The sequence below is a fragment of the Amphibalanus amphitrite genome, unplaced genomic scaffold, assembly GCF_019059575.1.
Source record: "Amphibalanus amphitrite isolate SeventyFive unplaced genomic scaffold, NRLGWU_Aamphi_draft 000242F_arrow, whole genome shotgun sequence".
Classification (NCBI taxonomy): domain Eukaryota; kingdom Metazoa; phylum Arthropoda; class Thecostraca; order Balanomorpha; family Balanidae; genus Amphibalanus; species Amphibalanus amphitrite.
Window position 1 is genome coordinate 535,681 of NW_024881737.1, and position 18,988 is coordinate 554,668.

General features: G+C 49.3%; 1 protein-coding gene across 1 annotated transcript in view; it reads right to left on the reverse strand.

Annotated features, from left to right (window-relative positions):
- LOC122386166 overlaps positions 1-9,270 on the reverse strand; it is a 31,192-nt gene extending 21,922 nt beyond the window's left edge. Inside the window, exons 1-4 of the mRNA XM_043375100.1 lie at positions 9,167-9,270; positions 8,628-8,754; positions 5,579-5,696; positions 2,056-4,757 (exon numbers count right to left, since the gene is read on the reverse strand). Coding sequence (XP_043231035.1) covers positions 2,056-4,757; positions 5,579-5,696; positions 8,628-8,754; positions 9,167-9,270 — 3,051 coding nt within the window. The remainder of the gene's footprint in view (positions 1-2,055; positions 4,758-5,578; positions 5,697-8,627; positions 8,755-9,166) is intronic.
- Between the last annotated feature and the right edge of the window lie 9,718 nt (positions 9,271-18,988).

Sequence of the window (18,988 nt, forward strand, 5' to 3'; positions counted from 1 at the left end):
GATATAAATGAAGTATTACACCTGGATATCTCACTCACTCACTCACCCTCTCTCTCTCTCTCTCTCTCTCTCTCTCTCTCTCTGTCTCTGTCTCTGTCTCTGTCTCTGTCTCTGTCTCTGTCTATGTCTATGTCTCACTCTCACTCTCACTCTCACTCTCACTCTCACTCTCGATTATCTGTTCTAACTCACTGTCGCAGGTCTTAAGATTGAACCATATCGTTGAGTCTTTTAGGCAAACGGGATTTATCGAAATTGTACAATATTTGTAAATTAAGCAAACACAAAGGGACAGGTGATAACCGGCCTTTAATTGATTGTAATGAAAGCTCTGCGGTGACCTGACCCTGCTTCAGATCTGATCGGCGCCCATTCTGACTCATCGGTGATTTTGGCGACTCCTAGCGGATGTCGTCAAGGCTACGTTAGCTAGGTGGCGGTAGGGAGTCACGGGTTGGTCTGGATTGTCGAACTTGTACCAAAATATTTCATGTATGAGATCGATCTTTATAACTACTGATTTAGAAACTTCGACATCTTGCTCTCTTTCTCACATACATACCAACTCACGCCCCAATTTACTCATCCACTCCCGCACGCGTCCACTCATTCACTCATCACTCACTTAACTCTTTCTATCCTTGCCCGTGCCCGTCTGTCTCTTACGCATACTCGCATACGCGTCAGATTCAGGGTTATGTGGCGACCTCTCATGGCAGTTTTGGGAACCAGGGTGGCGTATTCCATGCTAGGTGGCACTGTTAGTATTGTCAGCTGCAGCTGAGCAGTGAGCACTGTCGGAGTCTGCACTGAAGGCATTGGATCTTGTAGGTGGCGCTAGTGGTGCTGTCGTCGGTGCGTCTTTATTCTACATGAAGGACATGAGCTGCGGTAATTTCTCGCTTCCCTCCGTAACCAACTAGACGTGTACAAGCAGGGTGACATTTGACATAGTCACGTCACATTGAACGGTAACTCGCTTGATGTTTATGATCAATTGCCTCAAATGATGCATCGATTTAACAACCGTAACATTTCTACGTTAATCTTTGATATACCTCGACGGGGGAGCTAGCATCAATATCAGTTAGGTACTGATAATGCTAGGAGAGAAAGGGGGATTGATTGACAGGTTACGAACAGCGATAAAATTTATAACGATTGAAATGGTGATTCAGATTTGTATCGGTTAGATGAACGCGAATCACGAAACGACTCAATGCTGATTTAATAACAACCCGGAAGGCAATTCAGACTTGTTCTGGCGCTGAGCTGCCGAAGGAGCAGAATAATGTTTGGTATTTACAATGTTTACTCTCCTTATCCGAATGTAACTGAACACGTCACGACTTCTTGGGCCGCCTTCGTATCAAACCTTATCCCCATGATTAATCTATGCCACGGATGTGACAATCCTACGCTGACCGTCGATTTATCTCGAATAGCACTTGTAAGAATTGAGAATCGATTGACAGACTTGGAATTAACACTAGATTAACAATGGATTGATACGCTGGCCTACCGAGTTCAAACTAGTTAGATTATGAAACAACTTATGCTGACCTACTAGCTTGGAACAAAACAAAATGTATCTGTGATGGTCGCGTCGTGAGGGGTGTGTATTACTAGAAAGAGATCGAATAAAAGTAAAGCGTTTATCGATTTCAACTCAATACGAAATCCGCCATGAACTCAACAATTACGCTTCTACAATTGCTTCACTCCACTCCATATCAATAAATCCACTTTCCTCCGTTCCTCTACGGCTCCCCCCTCGCCGCCGCGCTGCTGCTCCAAATTGCCGTTCTTGCATTTTTGAATCACGCGGCATATGACATGTGCATATTCACTCCGGCACCTCATAATTAGTGAGTGACCTAAATCATGTAGGCACTTCTAATTACTAACATAGTTTGATAATAGAAATAACTCCACATTCCCCCCTGATCTCCGATCATTAAATTGTATGTAGACAACGTTGGAGCAGCGCTATACAACAGCGCGCGTGGGCAGACTTCAGAGGCAAATACTACAATGTCCTTGCCGGGTCCTCACGCTACACGTCTTTGCTGGCATCTGTCTGACGACGGCTGAGGCCGGGCTGTCCGCACTCTCAGTCTCGTTGACCTCAGCCGCTGTGGCCTGAGACACTTCACACTCGAGCTGGGAGGCACCATCAGCGTCATTTATCTGCTCGCAGCCTCCTGTCGTTCTTGGAGCTGGTATCTGGATCAGCCACGACTCCTCTGCGTCTTCTCCGGGCTCTTCTCGTTCATACTTGGGCTCCGACTCCTGAGTGCAGTCTGTTGAAGCTTGGCGCAGATCGCGCACATGACGAGGAATGCTGTCGACTTCCACGGTCTGGGCCGACACCACTTTGGTGACCGTTCCCACTGAACTGGGTACGTCACATCGTGTGCTGGGATCTCGAACCCACACGCGATCTCCCAAGCTGAACCGACACACGACTACACCAGGATCGCTGGAGTTCTCGTCGATTCCACGTATTTTCACTTCATATCGGTATATTTGATTCGCCGGAGCAGATTCAGCACTGACGTCGTCCTTGGGTGTCACGTTATACCAGTACAGTGCTTCCTGCACTGAGCAGCTTGAGCGGGCTACAATACACTTCACTGTCCGGTGGCACCGCTCCACTATCCCATTTCCAGAGGGTCGGTGGGCGCTTCGAAATCGCATGGTCACGCCCCATCGCTCGCTGAATTCGGAGAAGGCACGACTACGGAATGCCGCTGCGTTGTCCGTTAGGATTTCTCGCGGCGCTCCTCGTTCAAAGAATATCTGCTCCAGCTGTTCGATGACGCTGCTGCTGTCCTGCCTCTTCAACTTCCGCCACACAGCAAAGCGAGATGGGCCGTTATCTATCACCGTCAGATACTGGCCGCCGTTCACATGTGTTATGTCCATGCTCAGCCGTGTCCACGTTTCCGGAACGCTGAGATCTCCCTTACACCACCTGACTGGAGCTGGATCCAACGACAGGCACTGCTGACACTGATGGACGACGGCGCGCACCTGGCTCTTGGTGACTGCTGGTACGGACTTCTTGCAGAAGTAGAAGGTGCGCCGTATCCCAGGGTGCCCAGTCGAGTCATGTATGCGCCGGATCTCATCTGAGTTGTCATGACTTGCTGCTGCGGCGGCTACACCACCGTCACTTCGCTGGTCGGCGCCACCGACTTCAACACGGACAGCAGAGCCGTCTGATGTCGGAGCGAGCCACTTCTGCGGCACTCTGGTGAGGGCGTCAGCTCTGTTCTCTCTGGACGTGACGAAGCTCACGTCTACCTGGAGACCGTATTCCTCCACCGTGCTTCTGATGGTCTCCAGTCGCCGACGAATCAGCATCTCCCCCGCCGCTTTCGTTTTCACTCTTGCTTTTCCTGAAATCGCATCGCTCAGCCAGTGGTAGACTGTCCGCGAGTCTGTCATCAGTTTCACTGTTTTGACTCCCCATGGAATCACAAGATTGATGCCTTTTAGTGCTGCATCTAGCTCAGCCATATTTATATGGGCGCACTCGTCACGTCTTAGCCAACATGCGTCTTCAACCACTTCTCCCCCGATCTGTACCACAGCACCTAGGGCCAGGGAGCTCGCATCTACCCATACTGTTGCGTCTTCTCCATCCACGTCCCATCTGCCGCGTGCTGGGTCTGCTGCATCCACTCGCTGCATGACTTCTTCCAACATCTTCAGTATCTTCGGGTCCGTCACCGGTTCATCCCACGACGTTGTAGTCGCATTCGCCACTCTCTTCATGAAGGAGGCAGCCGGCCTCAGCCAGCCGCAGACCGGAAGGTGACTGACGAGCCGACCACATAGCGAGAACAGAGCCCGCTTTGTCAGTGGCTCTGGGACGTCTCCGACAGTGTTGTCTCGTCTCCAGACCAGATGACCGTCCCCCTCCTGTACCCGAAGTCCAAGGACACGGGTACCGCCAGAGAGGCGCTCCGGGGGCTTGCAGTCCAAGCCGTGCTTCTTGAGGTGCGCCACAACACGCTCCGCCGGAACAGCACTCTCATCGACAAAGATGTCGTCGATGTATGCTGAAGTAGCGCGTCTGATGTCTGCGTCCCAGCTCAGGATAGTGGCCAACACCTTCTTCAGCACCAGAGGCCCGACGCTCAAACCAAAGCCAAGACGCGTAAGACTATACCGTCTGCCATGGAAGACAACTGTTTGATAGGGCCAAAGTGACTCGTCTACGTGCACTTGCAAGTATGCTTTTCGGAGGTCGATCATGGCTCCATCAGTGCCCCTTTTCCTCCACTCGCGCAGTTTCTCGGCGCACACGTCTGCGTCTGCGGTATGCGCATCAACGAACGAATTCAGCTGTCTGAAGTCTAGAACTGGTCTCACCTTCTCCTTGTTCCGATTCAGCACCGCCATGAGAGGAATTGTTCCCTTCGGCGGCCCCTGTTTCTCTTCATCGTACGGCTCGAGCCAACCGTTTTCCACCCACTGTTTCAGCTCCTCTTCATATTCCTCACGGCTCTCTGGCGGTATTTTATACTCCGACACGGTGTCCCTCAGCGCCTCAGGTGCCGAGCCATCCGCCCACTTCCAGCTCATAGTCCACTTCTTATCCTTTTCATCGTAACTTGCTTGAAAATCTGCCTCATCAACATGCACTTTCACACGGCTCTCATTCCCACTCAGACCAGTTTCCATGTTTGTCTGTTCCGGGTTCATCACGCCTTGTTTCAACGGTTCCGATTCTGTCAGCTCTGGTTCTGTCGGTTCTGGTTTTGTCAGTTGAACGGCAGCACAGTTGAGCTCACCTCCGAACTGCACTTGACTGGAGTTTACCAGCGTAACTCCTCCCAATGCCTCAATGCCGTCCATGCCAAGCACAAGATCAAAACCCAATGGCTTCTCCATCACCACTAGGACATCAAGATCAGCAGCAGCACCGTTCGGAAGACACACTCGAATAGGTCCACTGCCGTCACATTGGTACCGTTCGCCGCTTACAGTTCTCACATTGATTCTTCTCTTGGTCCAGCCGGGACAGAAGGACTGATCAACAATACTGCGGGAACATCCAGAGTCGACCAGCGCCAAGCCGCTGGTGCCATTGACCTCTAATTGTCTTGTAGGGAGGGCGCCGCTTAGCGCGGAGAGGAGGCTGGCGCTGACGTCTCCCCTCCCTGCCTGTTTTCCGGACAGTGAGCCATCGTGTGACCCGACTTCTGACACCGGAAGCAGACTACCTGTCGGCAGAGGCGTGCGATATGCCCCTCTTCTCCACATCGGTAGCACTTCACTGGCCCACGAGTCTCACCACGCTGGCGCTTGTCGCTAGTAGCACCACGCCAAGTCTGACGAGTCTGAACCGCCGCGGCGGTGTCGCAGTCGTCCGCCAGCAGCGCCCGCGCACGGCCGAGCACTTCACTCAGGCTTAGCGACTCGATACGGGTCCCAGCTCTCATAGTCTGACGCACAGAGTCCGGCAGACCGGCCACAAAGGCACATATCAGACCAGTATCAGGGATTCCTCCGAACAACAGAGCTAGCCGTTTAAGCTCAGAAAGATAGACATCGACGGACTCACCAGCACGGAGTCTCCTGGAGATGAACTGGTCATAAGCCGTGAACTTGTCAGCTGCGAATGCCGTTCGCAGCGCCTCTTTTATCCGACTCGCATCCGCCTTGTCCTCTTCACTGAGCTGCTGGTAAACGTTAAATGCGCCACCAGTTAGACGAAGCGGAATAACGTTTTCCAACTCTGTCACTGACCTCAGTCTGCAGGTGAGTTCCACTTTTTCCAGCCACTCGAGCACTGGTTGTCTTCCATCGAATTCTGGGATGATCCTCAAATCGAAAGTATTTGTGTCCATTTTGAAGCGAGCCGAAATAGCTTGTATTGTACTAGAAAGAGATCGAATAAAAGTAAAGCGTTTATCGATTTCAACTCAATACGAAATCCGCCATGAACTCAACAATTACGCTTCTACAATTGCTTCACTCCACTCCATATCAATAAATCCACTTTCCTCCGTTCCTCTACGGCTCCCCCCTCGCCGCCGCGCTGCTGCTCCAAATTGCCGTTCTTGCATTTTTGAATCACGCGGCATATGACATGTGCATATTCACTCCGGCACCTCATAATTAGTGAGTGACCTAAATCATGTAGGCACTTCTAATTACTAACATAGTTTGATAATAGAAATAACTCCACAGGGTGATCATTGCATTTCCGTTGATTGATGATCAGACGGCCGTGGCGTAGTCTCATTCAACTCCGGTGAGCCTGTGGTGCTAGGCCGGCGTGAGGCCGTGTGATCGACGATGACGACTCAAAGATAATTACGTTAGCGGTCTCTGTGAATCCGAATCAGCAACCTATCTGAAGTAACCCTCCCTTCTTTCCCAGACAGATTGTTAAATTTTTCACGCTATATTTACAAACGGACGATACAATACTGGTCATTTTCAACCGGTGTACCACGATCGGTTGTCAGCTCGCCAATGACAACTTAACCTTAAATCTAATCCTAACGCCCTAACCGCAAAAAGATTATTTACAAAGCATCGCTAATTGAACTGTCATGACGTCATCTGACGTAGTTTGACGCGTCAATAGTGACCAGCGCCCCAAAAATGACACCATCTGGCCTGTTCCCCTCCCCTCTCATACTCATACTCATAATCCCACACCTCACTGCGCCGGACCGCGCGCGCGATGGCCGACGGATAGCGCTCCCCCCCAATACCAATGTAATGGTGAGCCATTAGCCTACACTGACTGTTACTGACCCGCCCCGGCTTCCCAATAACCCCTCTCCCTTCTATCCACAGACAAGGCCGGACCAGTCAGACCCATTAGTCTGCCTGCTCACCCTTACAGGCGCACCCCTGCCGCGCCGCTCGGTCGGGAGCGGAATATAGCGACCATCTCCCCTCCCCTTCCCTACCGAGTCACACTCCCACGACGTTAAATCCATTACCCTCTAATGGTGGCTCAGGTTAGACCCCAGGGAGTGGCATTTGAAATCCAGATCAGAGACATCCGATGGGTGAATGGGAGGTGAGTTGTCCATGACGGGGAGGCAGTCTTGATGAGGCGGACAGATGAGATGACTCACTTGACAGTTTGTTGATGGTTTGATGGTTGACACGTCGAGTCTCCGTCGCGGCAGCAGAGTCCCTCCGCTCCGGCAGGGGTGGGGTCGGCCAGCCTCAGACTGAGACGTGCCGGCCGACCCGCCGTCCAGATGAGCTCTCCCCCTCGTGGTCTGTCACCCGTGGTCTGATACCGCAGTCTGTTCCCCTCTCTCTTTCTGCATTGAGTTTTGTCCGCCTGTGATTTCCGGGCCGGAGATTCCGGGCGTCGCCAGGCCTCCCCGACCGGGGCAGAAAATTGGCGACATCCCGTCTCGCATCCGGAGTCGAGACTGTCACCCTCCGCCCTCCATTCCGCCGGAACGTGACGTCATCCTCACTTGCACGGCTCATCCGTCTCAGCTGTCTCCTGCCGGATGACGTTTTCACACTCGATTTTCGCCGGATGTCGGTCCCTGCCTGTGCCGGACGCGACGTTTTCGCACTAGCCAGCACCGGAGGGCAGGTGGTTCCGACTGCGCCGCGTTCGTCGGCGGTAGCTGCGCCGGCCCGGATGGGTGTGTTTGTACTCCACCCTTCGGCGAGCCTTTGATCTTCGCTTAATGGTGACCGGCCGACGAGTCGGGGATCGTTTGGTCGACCCCCTCCCCACGCCGGCTCAGCGCCGCGGCAGACAGTGCGATCGTCCTTACGTATAGAGTGTGAGAGATGTCTTTTTTATGTACGACAAAAAATGTTACAGCTTCCAGCTGTTACATTTTCAGGCTTCTTCTTTTAATTGTGCCCCCACAATTAAGGGTGCACCTGTCTTGCATGGTGGTCCGCTGGCTTTCCTCGTCTTTCTTGGGTAGGACGTTGACGTCCTCTGCCTCCCTGCGATGCGAGGGTGCTGTTTCTGGACTCCATGGGTAACGTCTCCTCGATCCTCCGACAGCTTGGTGTGGTGCAGCCATCCCCCCGAGGTCAGTCCCCTTGCCACCATTTGCCCTAACCTAGCTTACACCCTAACCATCCCATTAGTGACACTTCCCCCTTTCGGTATTCCATCCCCCGAGTTAATTACAGCAGGTCATGTCCTAATCGTTTTCCCCCAACATTCGTAAGGTGGTTGCCTGACAAGCCCGGTAACGAGTAAGCACAACACATCTGTTTTAAGTACTACACACCATCAGATATCTACCCCTACATAAAACCTAATGACACACCGCGCGCATATTGTCACATCGGTACATACGTCGCTCCATGTTGGTACGACGGCCCGTTGTGACCCTCTGGTAGCCACTTGGACGAGATGTCTTGGGCCTTCCCCCTGACCGCCGCCTGGCGTGACCCCCTCGGTTGCTCGTGTCCAGGCCGGGGTCGGTCGTCGTAGTCGTGTAGTCCGCTTTGTTGGCGCCAGGGCATCGGGCGCTTTTAGAGCAGCGCCTCTGCCAACGCCTTGGTCGATCTGGTTCCCTCCATGGTTGGGCGCTGTTGTCGTGAAGTCCGGTTTGTTGGCGCCAGGGCATTGGGCGTCTTTGAGCAACGCCTCTGCCAACGCCCTGATCGATCTGGCTCTGCCATGGTTGGGCGCTGTTGTCGTGAAGTCCGGTGGCGGTAACCCGCAAGGGTGCTCTGGAGCTGCACGCCTCAACGCCACAGTGGTAACGTTGCTTGCTCTGGTACCTGGAACAAAAGAGAAGGGGGAGGGTGCTTCTTTGGTCGAAGGGGGAAGAAGGAAAGTATAAGGCGGTTGGACATGACCCTTGGAGTGGGTAGGATGGGGTTTGGGATGGTTGTTGAGCAGGATTGGTGTTACTGGGGTTTGTTGTTCGTCCTCCATGGAGCACATCAACTCTCCGTACCTCTCCTTGGTGACCATGCCTTTGTTTCTGTATTGCAGTTATCTGGGCGGCCTGTTCCTGTTTCACCAGCTGCTCTGTGCGTTCCCATTCGTTCGACTCACTCAGCTGCCCCGCATGCCTCGAACTTCTGGTTTCCATGAATTCCTTTCGGTGTTAGTGCGACTTATACCGGTCTTCGAATTGGTTTGTTGCAGGTCAGCTCAACACGATGTTCGATGGTTCAATGACATCACGTCCTCAGGTCCATGAAGGCGCTCTTGATGTTCATCGATGTGTATTGCAGCTGTTTCTTCTGATCCGAATCGAGCGTCTTGGTACCCAGAATCTTCGGATCCATATTTTCTTCATCCTCTTTCCCGCTTAGCCAGACATCTGAGTGTTTTGTTCGCTGACACCACGACTTCTTGACTTCGTAACAGTTGGTGGTCTTGATATTTGGTCTTCGGCGTCTCCTCCTTGGGCGGTGGGTAGTTTAGGGGAGTCTTCTGCTGGTGGGTGACTTTTTCCACGGCTTGTCTCGACTCAGATGCTGATGGCGTTGCTGATCGGCTGGTTTTTCTCTTCAGGCTCGGTTGGATATTCCTTCGTTACTGCTTGGTCGACTTCTCCACTTCTCGGAGTGATGTTTCCTCCTGGAATAATCCATCTTGGTCTCTCCTTCTCCGACACCGGTTAGGTAGAGGCCGCCGCTTTCTTTTAGAGTGTCGCCTCCTTCCGTTCTCCAGGATGATTTTGTTGGCTACAAAGATTCAAAGCTTTCTTTTGACCGCTCGACGATGATGCTGTTTTTTTCGGACGAATCTAACTCCGATGATGGCGTCACGGTGAAATTCGGCGTGTGGGGAGGCGTCATGTCTTCTTCTGTACTCCTAACTGGAATTTTACTGCTGTTTCTCAGGTAACCGGTTATCGCATGACCTGAGGCGGACCGAAGAGCCACGTCCGCGACTTGGGAGGCTTGCTGTTGATGATGTCTGACGAGTGACGCAAAAATCAGTGCTGGTTTCCTTTGGACCTCCTTTCGACGAGAACACTTTATACGTCGGTCCATGTCTCATGATGTTGATGTTGTAGCGAGGTGGTGGGCTTTCGTGACCAGGTTAGCTGTTTTCTTCTCAGGCTGTCTTCGATCATCTCTGATTGAGATTCCCGTAGATCCTGGTGTTGTTTCCTGTGGAAGTTGAAGGAAAGTTGCGTCCATTCGTCACGCTGATCCCCATGCGAACGATGATGTCAGTTTCCCTGATGCTGTTGATCTCTCGGGAGGCATTCGAAAGCTCGGTGCCGCGGGTGGTGGTAATTGTAGCACATATTCAGAGTAAGTCCCTCTCTCGCCTGGCTTGGTTGTCGTATTTGTTGAACCCCTGCGGTCTTGAGGTCCGGTACGTCGCCATTCCTGTCCGATTGCTTGGCTTTGCTCTGATCGACTTGCTCTTGGCACGTAGACTTCTCCCTTTTACCGTACTCAACGCCAGGTCAGTTTTTGTTGTGGAGTTTGGAACCGCAAGATTAGCGTAGCATGGCTGGTGTGTTTCCTCCCGCTCCTCTTGATCTCCCCCTCAGATTTTCCCGTTGCTCGCTGGAGGCAGGCTTTGCTCTTCGCGTTCCAGTCGTCCCGACGGCGCAGGCTTCTTCTCAGGTTCCTCCTCCCGCGTTTGGAAAAACTGCCACGATCTTTCCGACTACTTGTTGCTGCGGATTCGGGAACCTTCTTGTGTAGCAGCTCAGGACCTCCCCTTCCCGGTGGCTGGCTCCCACTGCTTCTTCTTCATCTGCCATTTCACTTTATTGTCAAATGTCTTGCATTTCCTGCACTCTTGATCTTGATCTTGTTGTGATCTGGGCTAAACCAGTAACATATGCTAGCGCATGTACGAGTTGGATCCTTGTGATCAGATTGCTGCTCCTCTCGAACCTCTAGATGTTATCTTGTCTTTGTTTCTTCGTAGTGCAGTGTCTCCTCTAATCTCCTTTACCGTCGATCTTGTTTCTTTCTGGGCGGCTTCTCGATAGGTGCGACTCTGCTGATTGCATGTTGCATTTTGTGACTGCAGTTCCCTTTGAATAACTGGGTTCAAATTTGTCCCTTTGATCGCAAACTTCTTGAGATGTCATGATGGTTCTTCATCTTCTTCAGTCTTCTTTCTCCCCTTCCTGGCTCGGTTAGGTGAAGCACTGTTGATTGTAGGTTCCGTGCAACATAACTGAAACGCATCTGAACAGCTGGGGCCTCTTGCACCAAAATCCTCTTGCACCAATGCTTGAATTATTTTGCATCGTATACCCAGTCCAAGTCTCAAATGTAATAATTTGCGTGCAAAATTTAGCAAGCACATGTAGGATTATGTATTGGGCTATTGCAAACAAATTTACCACCTTTAGATTAGCTTATTCTGAAACCGGTTTTTCGATTTTACCTAGCTAGGTAGTTTGGTGCAAGAGGCCTCAGGGTACGATTCTTCATTCTGGATTATCAATGCCTGGAACGCAACGTCAATGCTTTTCTTAATTTTACCCGTCTTAGATTTCGCTTTCCTTGATTTGGATTTTGTGCAACATTGCTGAGTCCATGTTGCTGTTGCATGCAATAGAACTGCAACGCCACCGTACGACTGGATCCGTCTTTCCTTCTTGCCCGCAGATTTCTTGGACCCAACGCCAATACTTCTTTTTACTTCTCCGGTCTTCGGTCTCGTTCTTCTGGATTTGGATTTGTGCAACATTGCTGGTTCCGTGTTGCATGCAACCGCATTGCAATGTCTCTGAACAGCTGGACCTGCTTCTGTCTCCTTGACCACTAACTCCGTAATTGTTAATGTTCCTCCTTAAATTTTCAAGTTTTGACCTCGTTCTTCTGGGTTTGGATATGCGTAACTTCTCTGATTGCATGCAACAGAACTGCAACCTTTCTCGATAGCCGGATTCAATTGTGTCCTCTTAACCTCAACCTTCTTGGATGTTATGAAGTATTTTTTGAATTTCTTCTGTCTTCGGTCCTGTTTTCTGGCTTCGGGTATGTGCCACATTGCTAAATTGTGTTGCATGCAACGGAACTTGCAACGCCTCGAAACAGCTGAAGTACTTTCGGACATCTTGACTATCACCTCCTTGAATAGTGTTCTTGAATGTAGCTTGGTATCCTCCTTGATTTCTAGCGTTTGGTTTCGTTCTTATTGGTCCCTGTATGTGCAACATGGCTGATTTTCATGTTGTGTGCAACCGGATTGCAACTTCTCTGTACTGTTGGGTTATATCCTGTGTTCATAGCCATGACCTCAGTTGATACGTGGTTCTTCTCCGTAGCTCCTCCGGTCTTCGATCCTGTTTTTCTCGGGCTCGGATATGTGCAACTCGGCTGATTGTATGTTGCATGCAACTGAGCTGCAACTCCTCTGGGCTGTTGATGACATCCTGTTTTCATAGCCAGTGGATACACCGTGTCTCTTCTCCGTAGCTCCTCCAGTTCGTCGATCGTATTTTTCTTCTTGGGCTCTGGTATGCGCAACTCTGCTGATTGCATGTTGCATGCAACTGGACTGCAACTCCTCTTCCTCCTCTGGACTGTTTGATGATGTCCTGTCCTGTCAGTGAGTACAACCTGTTTCTTCTCTATTGCTCGTTCAGTCTTCGGTCTTGATTTTTTCTTGGGTTCGGGTATGTGCAACTCTGCTGATTGCATATTGCATGCAACTGGGCTGCAACTCCTCTGGGCTGTTGATGGCATCCTGGTTTCATAGCCAGTGGATACAACGTGTCTCTTCTTCGCAGCTCCTCCAGTCGGCGATCTTATTTTCTTCTTGGGCTCTGGTATGCGCAACTCTGCTGATTGCATGTTGCATGCAACTGGACTGCAACTCCTCTGGACTGTAACTCCTCAGGACTGCTGGATTATATCCCGTCTTCATAGCTAGTGGATACAACGTGTTTGCTCTCCATAACTCCTCCAGTCTTCGAACTTGAATTTTTTTCTTTGGGTTCGGGTATGTGCAACTCTGCTGATTTCATGTTGCATGCAACAAAGCCATTGCCCCACGTTGGGCGCCACGAATGTGATGATGCCCCCTGGGGGTCCGGAAGCGGTGGGGAGTATGTTTTCAAAAAAAATTATTGTTTAATAAAATTTCGTTCATCGGGGGTGTTTTTCTGTCCGATATGGTTGCCGACCTGCGCCGTGCTCTGGAACAACCTCAGGTGAGTGTTCTCGGCTGGTAGATCCTCAAATGGTTGATTAATGAGTTGATTTTCTTGCTGTTTGATTTCTCTCCTGTTCAAACGTAATTTACACACCCATTTCCAATTGCTGATCGGTCCGTTGGTTTCAAGCTGACCGATTCCTTTCTGCCACCGTTCCTTGCGCCTGGGGCTCGTCACAAACAATATTTATAATGAGGCTGGCTTGTCGCTTGTCAACATATAGTCTTCGCTGCCTAGGATGGTATCTGTCTCATAAGGAATTTAGGACACGGATGTCTCCCCAAAGCATATAATTTTGATGCCTCCCTTGAGGGCATAACCTGAAGCCACTATCTGATACCTGATAGCTACCCACCATTCTCTCCCTTTCTAATGCCTATCATCCCAAAGGTAATCGAGTACATCCCCATTTAATGTCGCCCTCAATGCTGAGATTAGATCTCCCGCTGGTCCTTACACTATATGACGCATACCTCAATCTCCCTCAGACTCGCTCTCTTTGTCATACCTCTCTCATCCCACTACAATAAATTTGATCCCTCGTCGACCTCTCAGTCCCTCCCAGCAATTGTTCTAACTCCCTCCAGCGGTACATATCAGGGACAATAAACGCAATTTGTTCAATAGACTCCGTGATTAGTGTAAATTTCATCTAAGCTTAGTGCTTACTCTTACCTCCCAACGACTTATCGCGCCCCGTTCCAACATTGGAATCGTGTGTGCTCTTCCTAGCACCTCTTGGGCTCCCTGGCCCAATATCCTCGAACACTTACATCACTTGACCCTGATTACTTGTCTAAAGGTGCAACGCAGGTAGCGATTACATTATTAGCGTTCGTCGATGGGTGTGATTGGTTCAATCAATCTCTGCCGGCCCACTCTCTTCGAACTCCTACATCATTTGACCCCGATTACTTGTCTAAAGATCGACGCGGGTAGCGTCAGTTATTAGCGTTCCTCGGTGGCTTATGATTGGTCCGTCAACCTTTGCCGCTCACGGCACATCTCTGTTTCCCTACTAAAACCCCGCGGCCGGCGTTGGTTACTGACCCTTGCAGCCCTTCTGTGAGAGACCGTCTTACGCGTTTTCACCTAACGAACCGGTGGACACAAGCCTGCTACCCCGACGACCGCAGTCTCACCGGGCTCATAGACAGGTACCTACTCAGTACTCTCATGCAGTCATGGCACCCGCAAGTGGCGCCTTTGAATCATTGACCGGTGTGACTCGAAGACTCCATGACTGAATCTATCCTGCAATTTTATCCGACGCCGTGGAATTCTGTCCTGCAGATGTGTGTTCAAGCGCGTTAGCGTCATGAGTGATGCATGCTGCGATCCTTCCGCGGTGGACTTAATTCACTTACCTCATCCCGGCGGTATTCTCCTCGCCTTATCCTCTATCATTTTCGTATTTGTCACTCACCTTCGGCAGTGTGCTCCCTCGTCCTGTCTCTCTCTCTCTCTCTCTCTCTCTCTCTCTCTCTCTCTCTCTCTCTCTCTCTCTCTCTCTCTCTCTCTCTCTCTCTCTCTCTCTCTGACTCACCTCTCAGCTTGGGCGTCTTATGGCGTTCTTTGTTCTGATATCTGCCTAACATATTTACTTACTTCCTCCGTAACGTGAGACAGTTCCAATCCTAGTAGACTTAGACGTATCAGCAGAGTCAAAAACACATGAAAGTGTTGCAACATACCTCCTCTTCGGCTAGCATCCATCCTTAGATCTGTTCCTCCTTGGGTAATTCCGGTTTCAATATCTATCGACTACTTCAGAGTCACTCCTTCTGTATCTCCTTACCTGTCTGATCCGTAGAATCCCTTCAGTCCATGTGCGCACCGCTGCGCGGTACGGGTCAATTGTTACCCGCGACATGAAAAAAAAGTCATTTGATAGAGAAATCTGCACAGCCAAATACTCAGACCATCTACTACTCCTTTCATCTACACGATATTTACGCCTATCATCCGAAACGTCTCCACCGTAGCTTTCTATATTCACTCAGTGACGTCATATTCCAGGAAACAGACTGTGTTTACACTTGTTGATCAGTAATGACGTCATAAGATCGTGTCGTCGGCGGGTTGGTACATCCTGACTTTTCATCGTCTAACCTTGGACACGCCAACTTTTGGTCGGAATTTCAACTTGACTCTCTTGGGTGTTCCACGTGGTTTCAATGAAGCAATTCTCGGTAGTGCCCAATCATTTGTGATCATGAATATTTTTTATGTGGATTGTTGTCTGGCGTCCCTCGCCACGCTGTCGCAACTTTCTCTGGGGTCGTAAGTATTTGCATCAAGGGAACTCTAAGGTAGTGCGCCGGATTAGTCTCAATTTGGCATTTCGGTTTTAAAGACAATCCAAATCATGTGATTTCATGTTATGCCACTGAACCGATTTTTAGAATCAATTTCATAATGCAGACTTTTATTGACATACTGGTCTAGATAATTTATTTAACTTGCAATTGACAATTGACTTGTGGTGTTCTAATTTAAGGGAGCTCGGTTTACCGATTACTATGTTGTTGAAGGTGTACAACTTTTGGCCAATGTGATATCCAATTATCTGAGTGGGAACATCAGCAATGAGAAGTGGTTATATCAAATCAGGGGGGGCTGTGTCCAGTCATGAGGACATGTTAAACTTTAAGACAAAATTATGCCATACAACTGGTATTGCGTGGTCGGGTGGCAGGTCGGTTCAGCACAACAAGCTATGCTTAGTGCGAGCTCTGATTTCACAAATCTGCCCCTTCAACCATTCAGAATAAATTTATAAAAAAAAAATGGCAAGAGCAGTAACTTTTAAGAAGCTAATGGGAACTGGCCATTGGAGAGTGGTGCTAATTTCAAACTAAATTAATGGCTCAACAAAGACTCAGACTGGTATAATCTTCATTGTATCTCTTTCGTCACCCGTCAAAGATTGTAGTCACTGATGCCTTATGATTTTCAATTCTAAGATACCCCTTTTTAAGTGAAACCACACTGGTCCGAAACTGCGGTGCTAGCATCCCAGGCCAGATATGAGATCAGTTGTGACTTGAGACTGAGAGGTCAATGGTCATTAGCATTGAAATTCCATGTTCAATAGAAACGGATGAAACAACCTTGGATGCGACTGGGAATAGTCTGACTTGAATTGTTGTATGTTACTGATTTACCATCTGAATTCATTAATTTCAGCGTGTCCCTCCAAAACTTTGTAAGTATAGTTGTCAGTAGCTTTCACACCACGCATGACATGAGATGAATGTCCTCCTAGCTTGGGTGGCAATGACCCTTGACATATTGTAGTACCTGTTCGTTAGGGAATGACACTAGAAAGGTGACTGGGGTTGGTGCAATTTCCTCATAAGTCCCTGGTGCTTGTTCAATTGAATCTAACACCATCTGACTCAGCCATGGTCTTTTCTTTCTTTGAATTTCTAAGTTTTAGTGATACACGCTCAATCATAACACAATTAATTCTTCATTCCTGCCTTTAGCCTATAATTGTCTGCTAATCTGATTTGGTGGCATGCCTTGCAATGCAGAGTTTGAGTTCGACTGACATAGGTAACCAGTTTCTCCCTGAATTAGACCAGGGTTATAGGGTTGTTCACCAAAATTTCCTAAAATTTGGTCGTATGTGACTCTGCTCCCTCTTTCTCCCCTTTAACCACCCGCAATTGTGTCCGTCATTTTTCACTGAAGTCAGGATGGGTCAATAGTTGAATTAGGTATTCGTCCAGCTATCTTAACATATTAATTGTTTCTCTCAGCAGGTCCATATTCGTGTACTGCCCGCGGTTCAGCTGAGCTGAGGACTTCATGGGCCCGTGCTTTCTCCGATCCAGCGGCGGGGGGACCAGATCGCATTTGTGAGCTCCAAAGCATTCGCGTCATTGTCTTTCTCTGGTTTAATTTAGCATGAAGGTCGCTTTTGCCTACAGATATAAATGAAGTATTACACCTGGATATCTCACTCACTCACTCACCCTCTCTCTCTCTCTCTCTCTCTCTCTCTCTCTCTCTCTCTCTCTCTCTCTCTCTCTGTCTCTGTCTCTGTCTCTGTCTCTGTCTCTGTCTATGTCTATGTCTCACTCTCACTCTCACTCTCACTCTCACTCTCGATTATCTGTTCTAACTCACTGTCGCAGGTCTTAAGATTGAACCATATCGTTGAGTCTTTTAGGCAAACGGGATTTATCGAAATTGTACAATATTTGTAAATTAAGCAAACACAAAGGGACAGGTGATAACCGGCCTTTAATTGATTGTAATGAAAGCTCTGCGGTGACCTGACCCTGCTTCAGATCTGATCGGCGCCCATTCTGACTCATCGGTGATTTTGGCGACTCCTAGCGGATGTCGTCAAGGCTACGTTAGCTAGGTGGCGGTAGGGAGTCACGGGTTGGTCTGGATTGTCGAACTTGTACCAAAATATTTCATGTATGAGATCGATCTTTATAACTACTGATTTAGAAACTTCGACATCTTGCTCTCTTTCTCACATACATACCAACTCACGCCCCAATTTACTCATCCACTCCCGCACGCGTCCACTCATTCACTCATCACTCACTTAACTCTTTCTATCCTTGCCCGTGCCCGTCTGTCTCTTACGCATACTCGCATACGCGTCAGATTCAGGGTTATGTGGCGACCTCTCATGGCAGTTTTGGGAACCAGGGTGGCGTATTCCATGCTAGGTGGCACTGTTAGTATTGTCAGCTGCAGCTGAGCAGTGAGCACTGTCGGAGTCTGCACTGAAGGCATTGGATCTTGTAGGTGGCGCTAGTGGTGCTGTCGTCGGTGCGTCTTTATTCTACATGAAGGACATGAGCTGCGGTAATTTCTCGCTTCCCTCCGTAACCAACTAGACGTGTACAAGCAGGGTGACATTTGACATAGTCACGTCACATTGAACGGTAACTCGCTTGATGTTTATGATCAATTGCCTCAAATGATGCATCGATTTAACAACCGTAACATTTCTACGTTAATCTTTGATATACCTCGACGGGGGAGCTAGCATCAATATCAGTTAGGTACTGATAATGCTAGGAGAGAAAGGGGGATTGATTGACAGGTTACGAACAGCGATAAAATTTATAACGATTGAAATGGTGATTCAGATTTGTATCGGTTAGATGAACGCGAATCACGAAACGACTCAATGCTGATTTAATAACAACCCGGAAGGCAATTCAGACTTGTTCTGGCGCTGAGCTGCCGAAGGAGCAGAATAATGTTTGGTATTTACAATGTTTACTCTCCTTATCCGAATGTAACTGAACACGTCACGACTTCTTGGGCCGCCTTCGTATCAAACCTTATCCCCATGATTAATCTATGCCACGGATGTGACAATCCTACGCTGACCGTCGATTTATCTCGAATAGCACTTGTAAGAATTGAGAATCGATTGACAGACTTGGAATTAACACTAGATTAACAATGGATTGATACGCTGGCCTACCGAGTTCAAACTAGTTAGATTATGAAACAACTTATGCTGACCTACTAGCTTGGAACAAAAAAAAATGTATCTGTGATGGTCGCGTCGTGAGGGGTGATCATTGCATTTCCGTTGATTGATGATCAGACGGCCGTGGCGTAGTCTCATTCAACTCCGGTGAGCCTGTGGTGCTAGGCCGGCGTGAGGCCGTGTGATCGACGATGACGACTCAAAGATAATTACGTTAGCGGTCTCTGTGAATCCGAATCAGCAACCTATCTGAAGTAACCCTCCCTTCTTTCCCAGACAGATTGTTAAATTTTTCACGCTATATTTACAAACGGACGATACAATACTGGTCATTTTCAACCGGTGTACCACGATCGGTTGTCAGCTCGCCAATGACAACTTAACC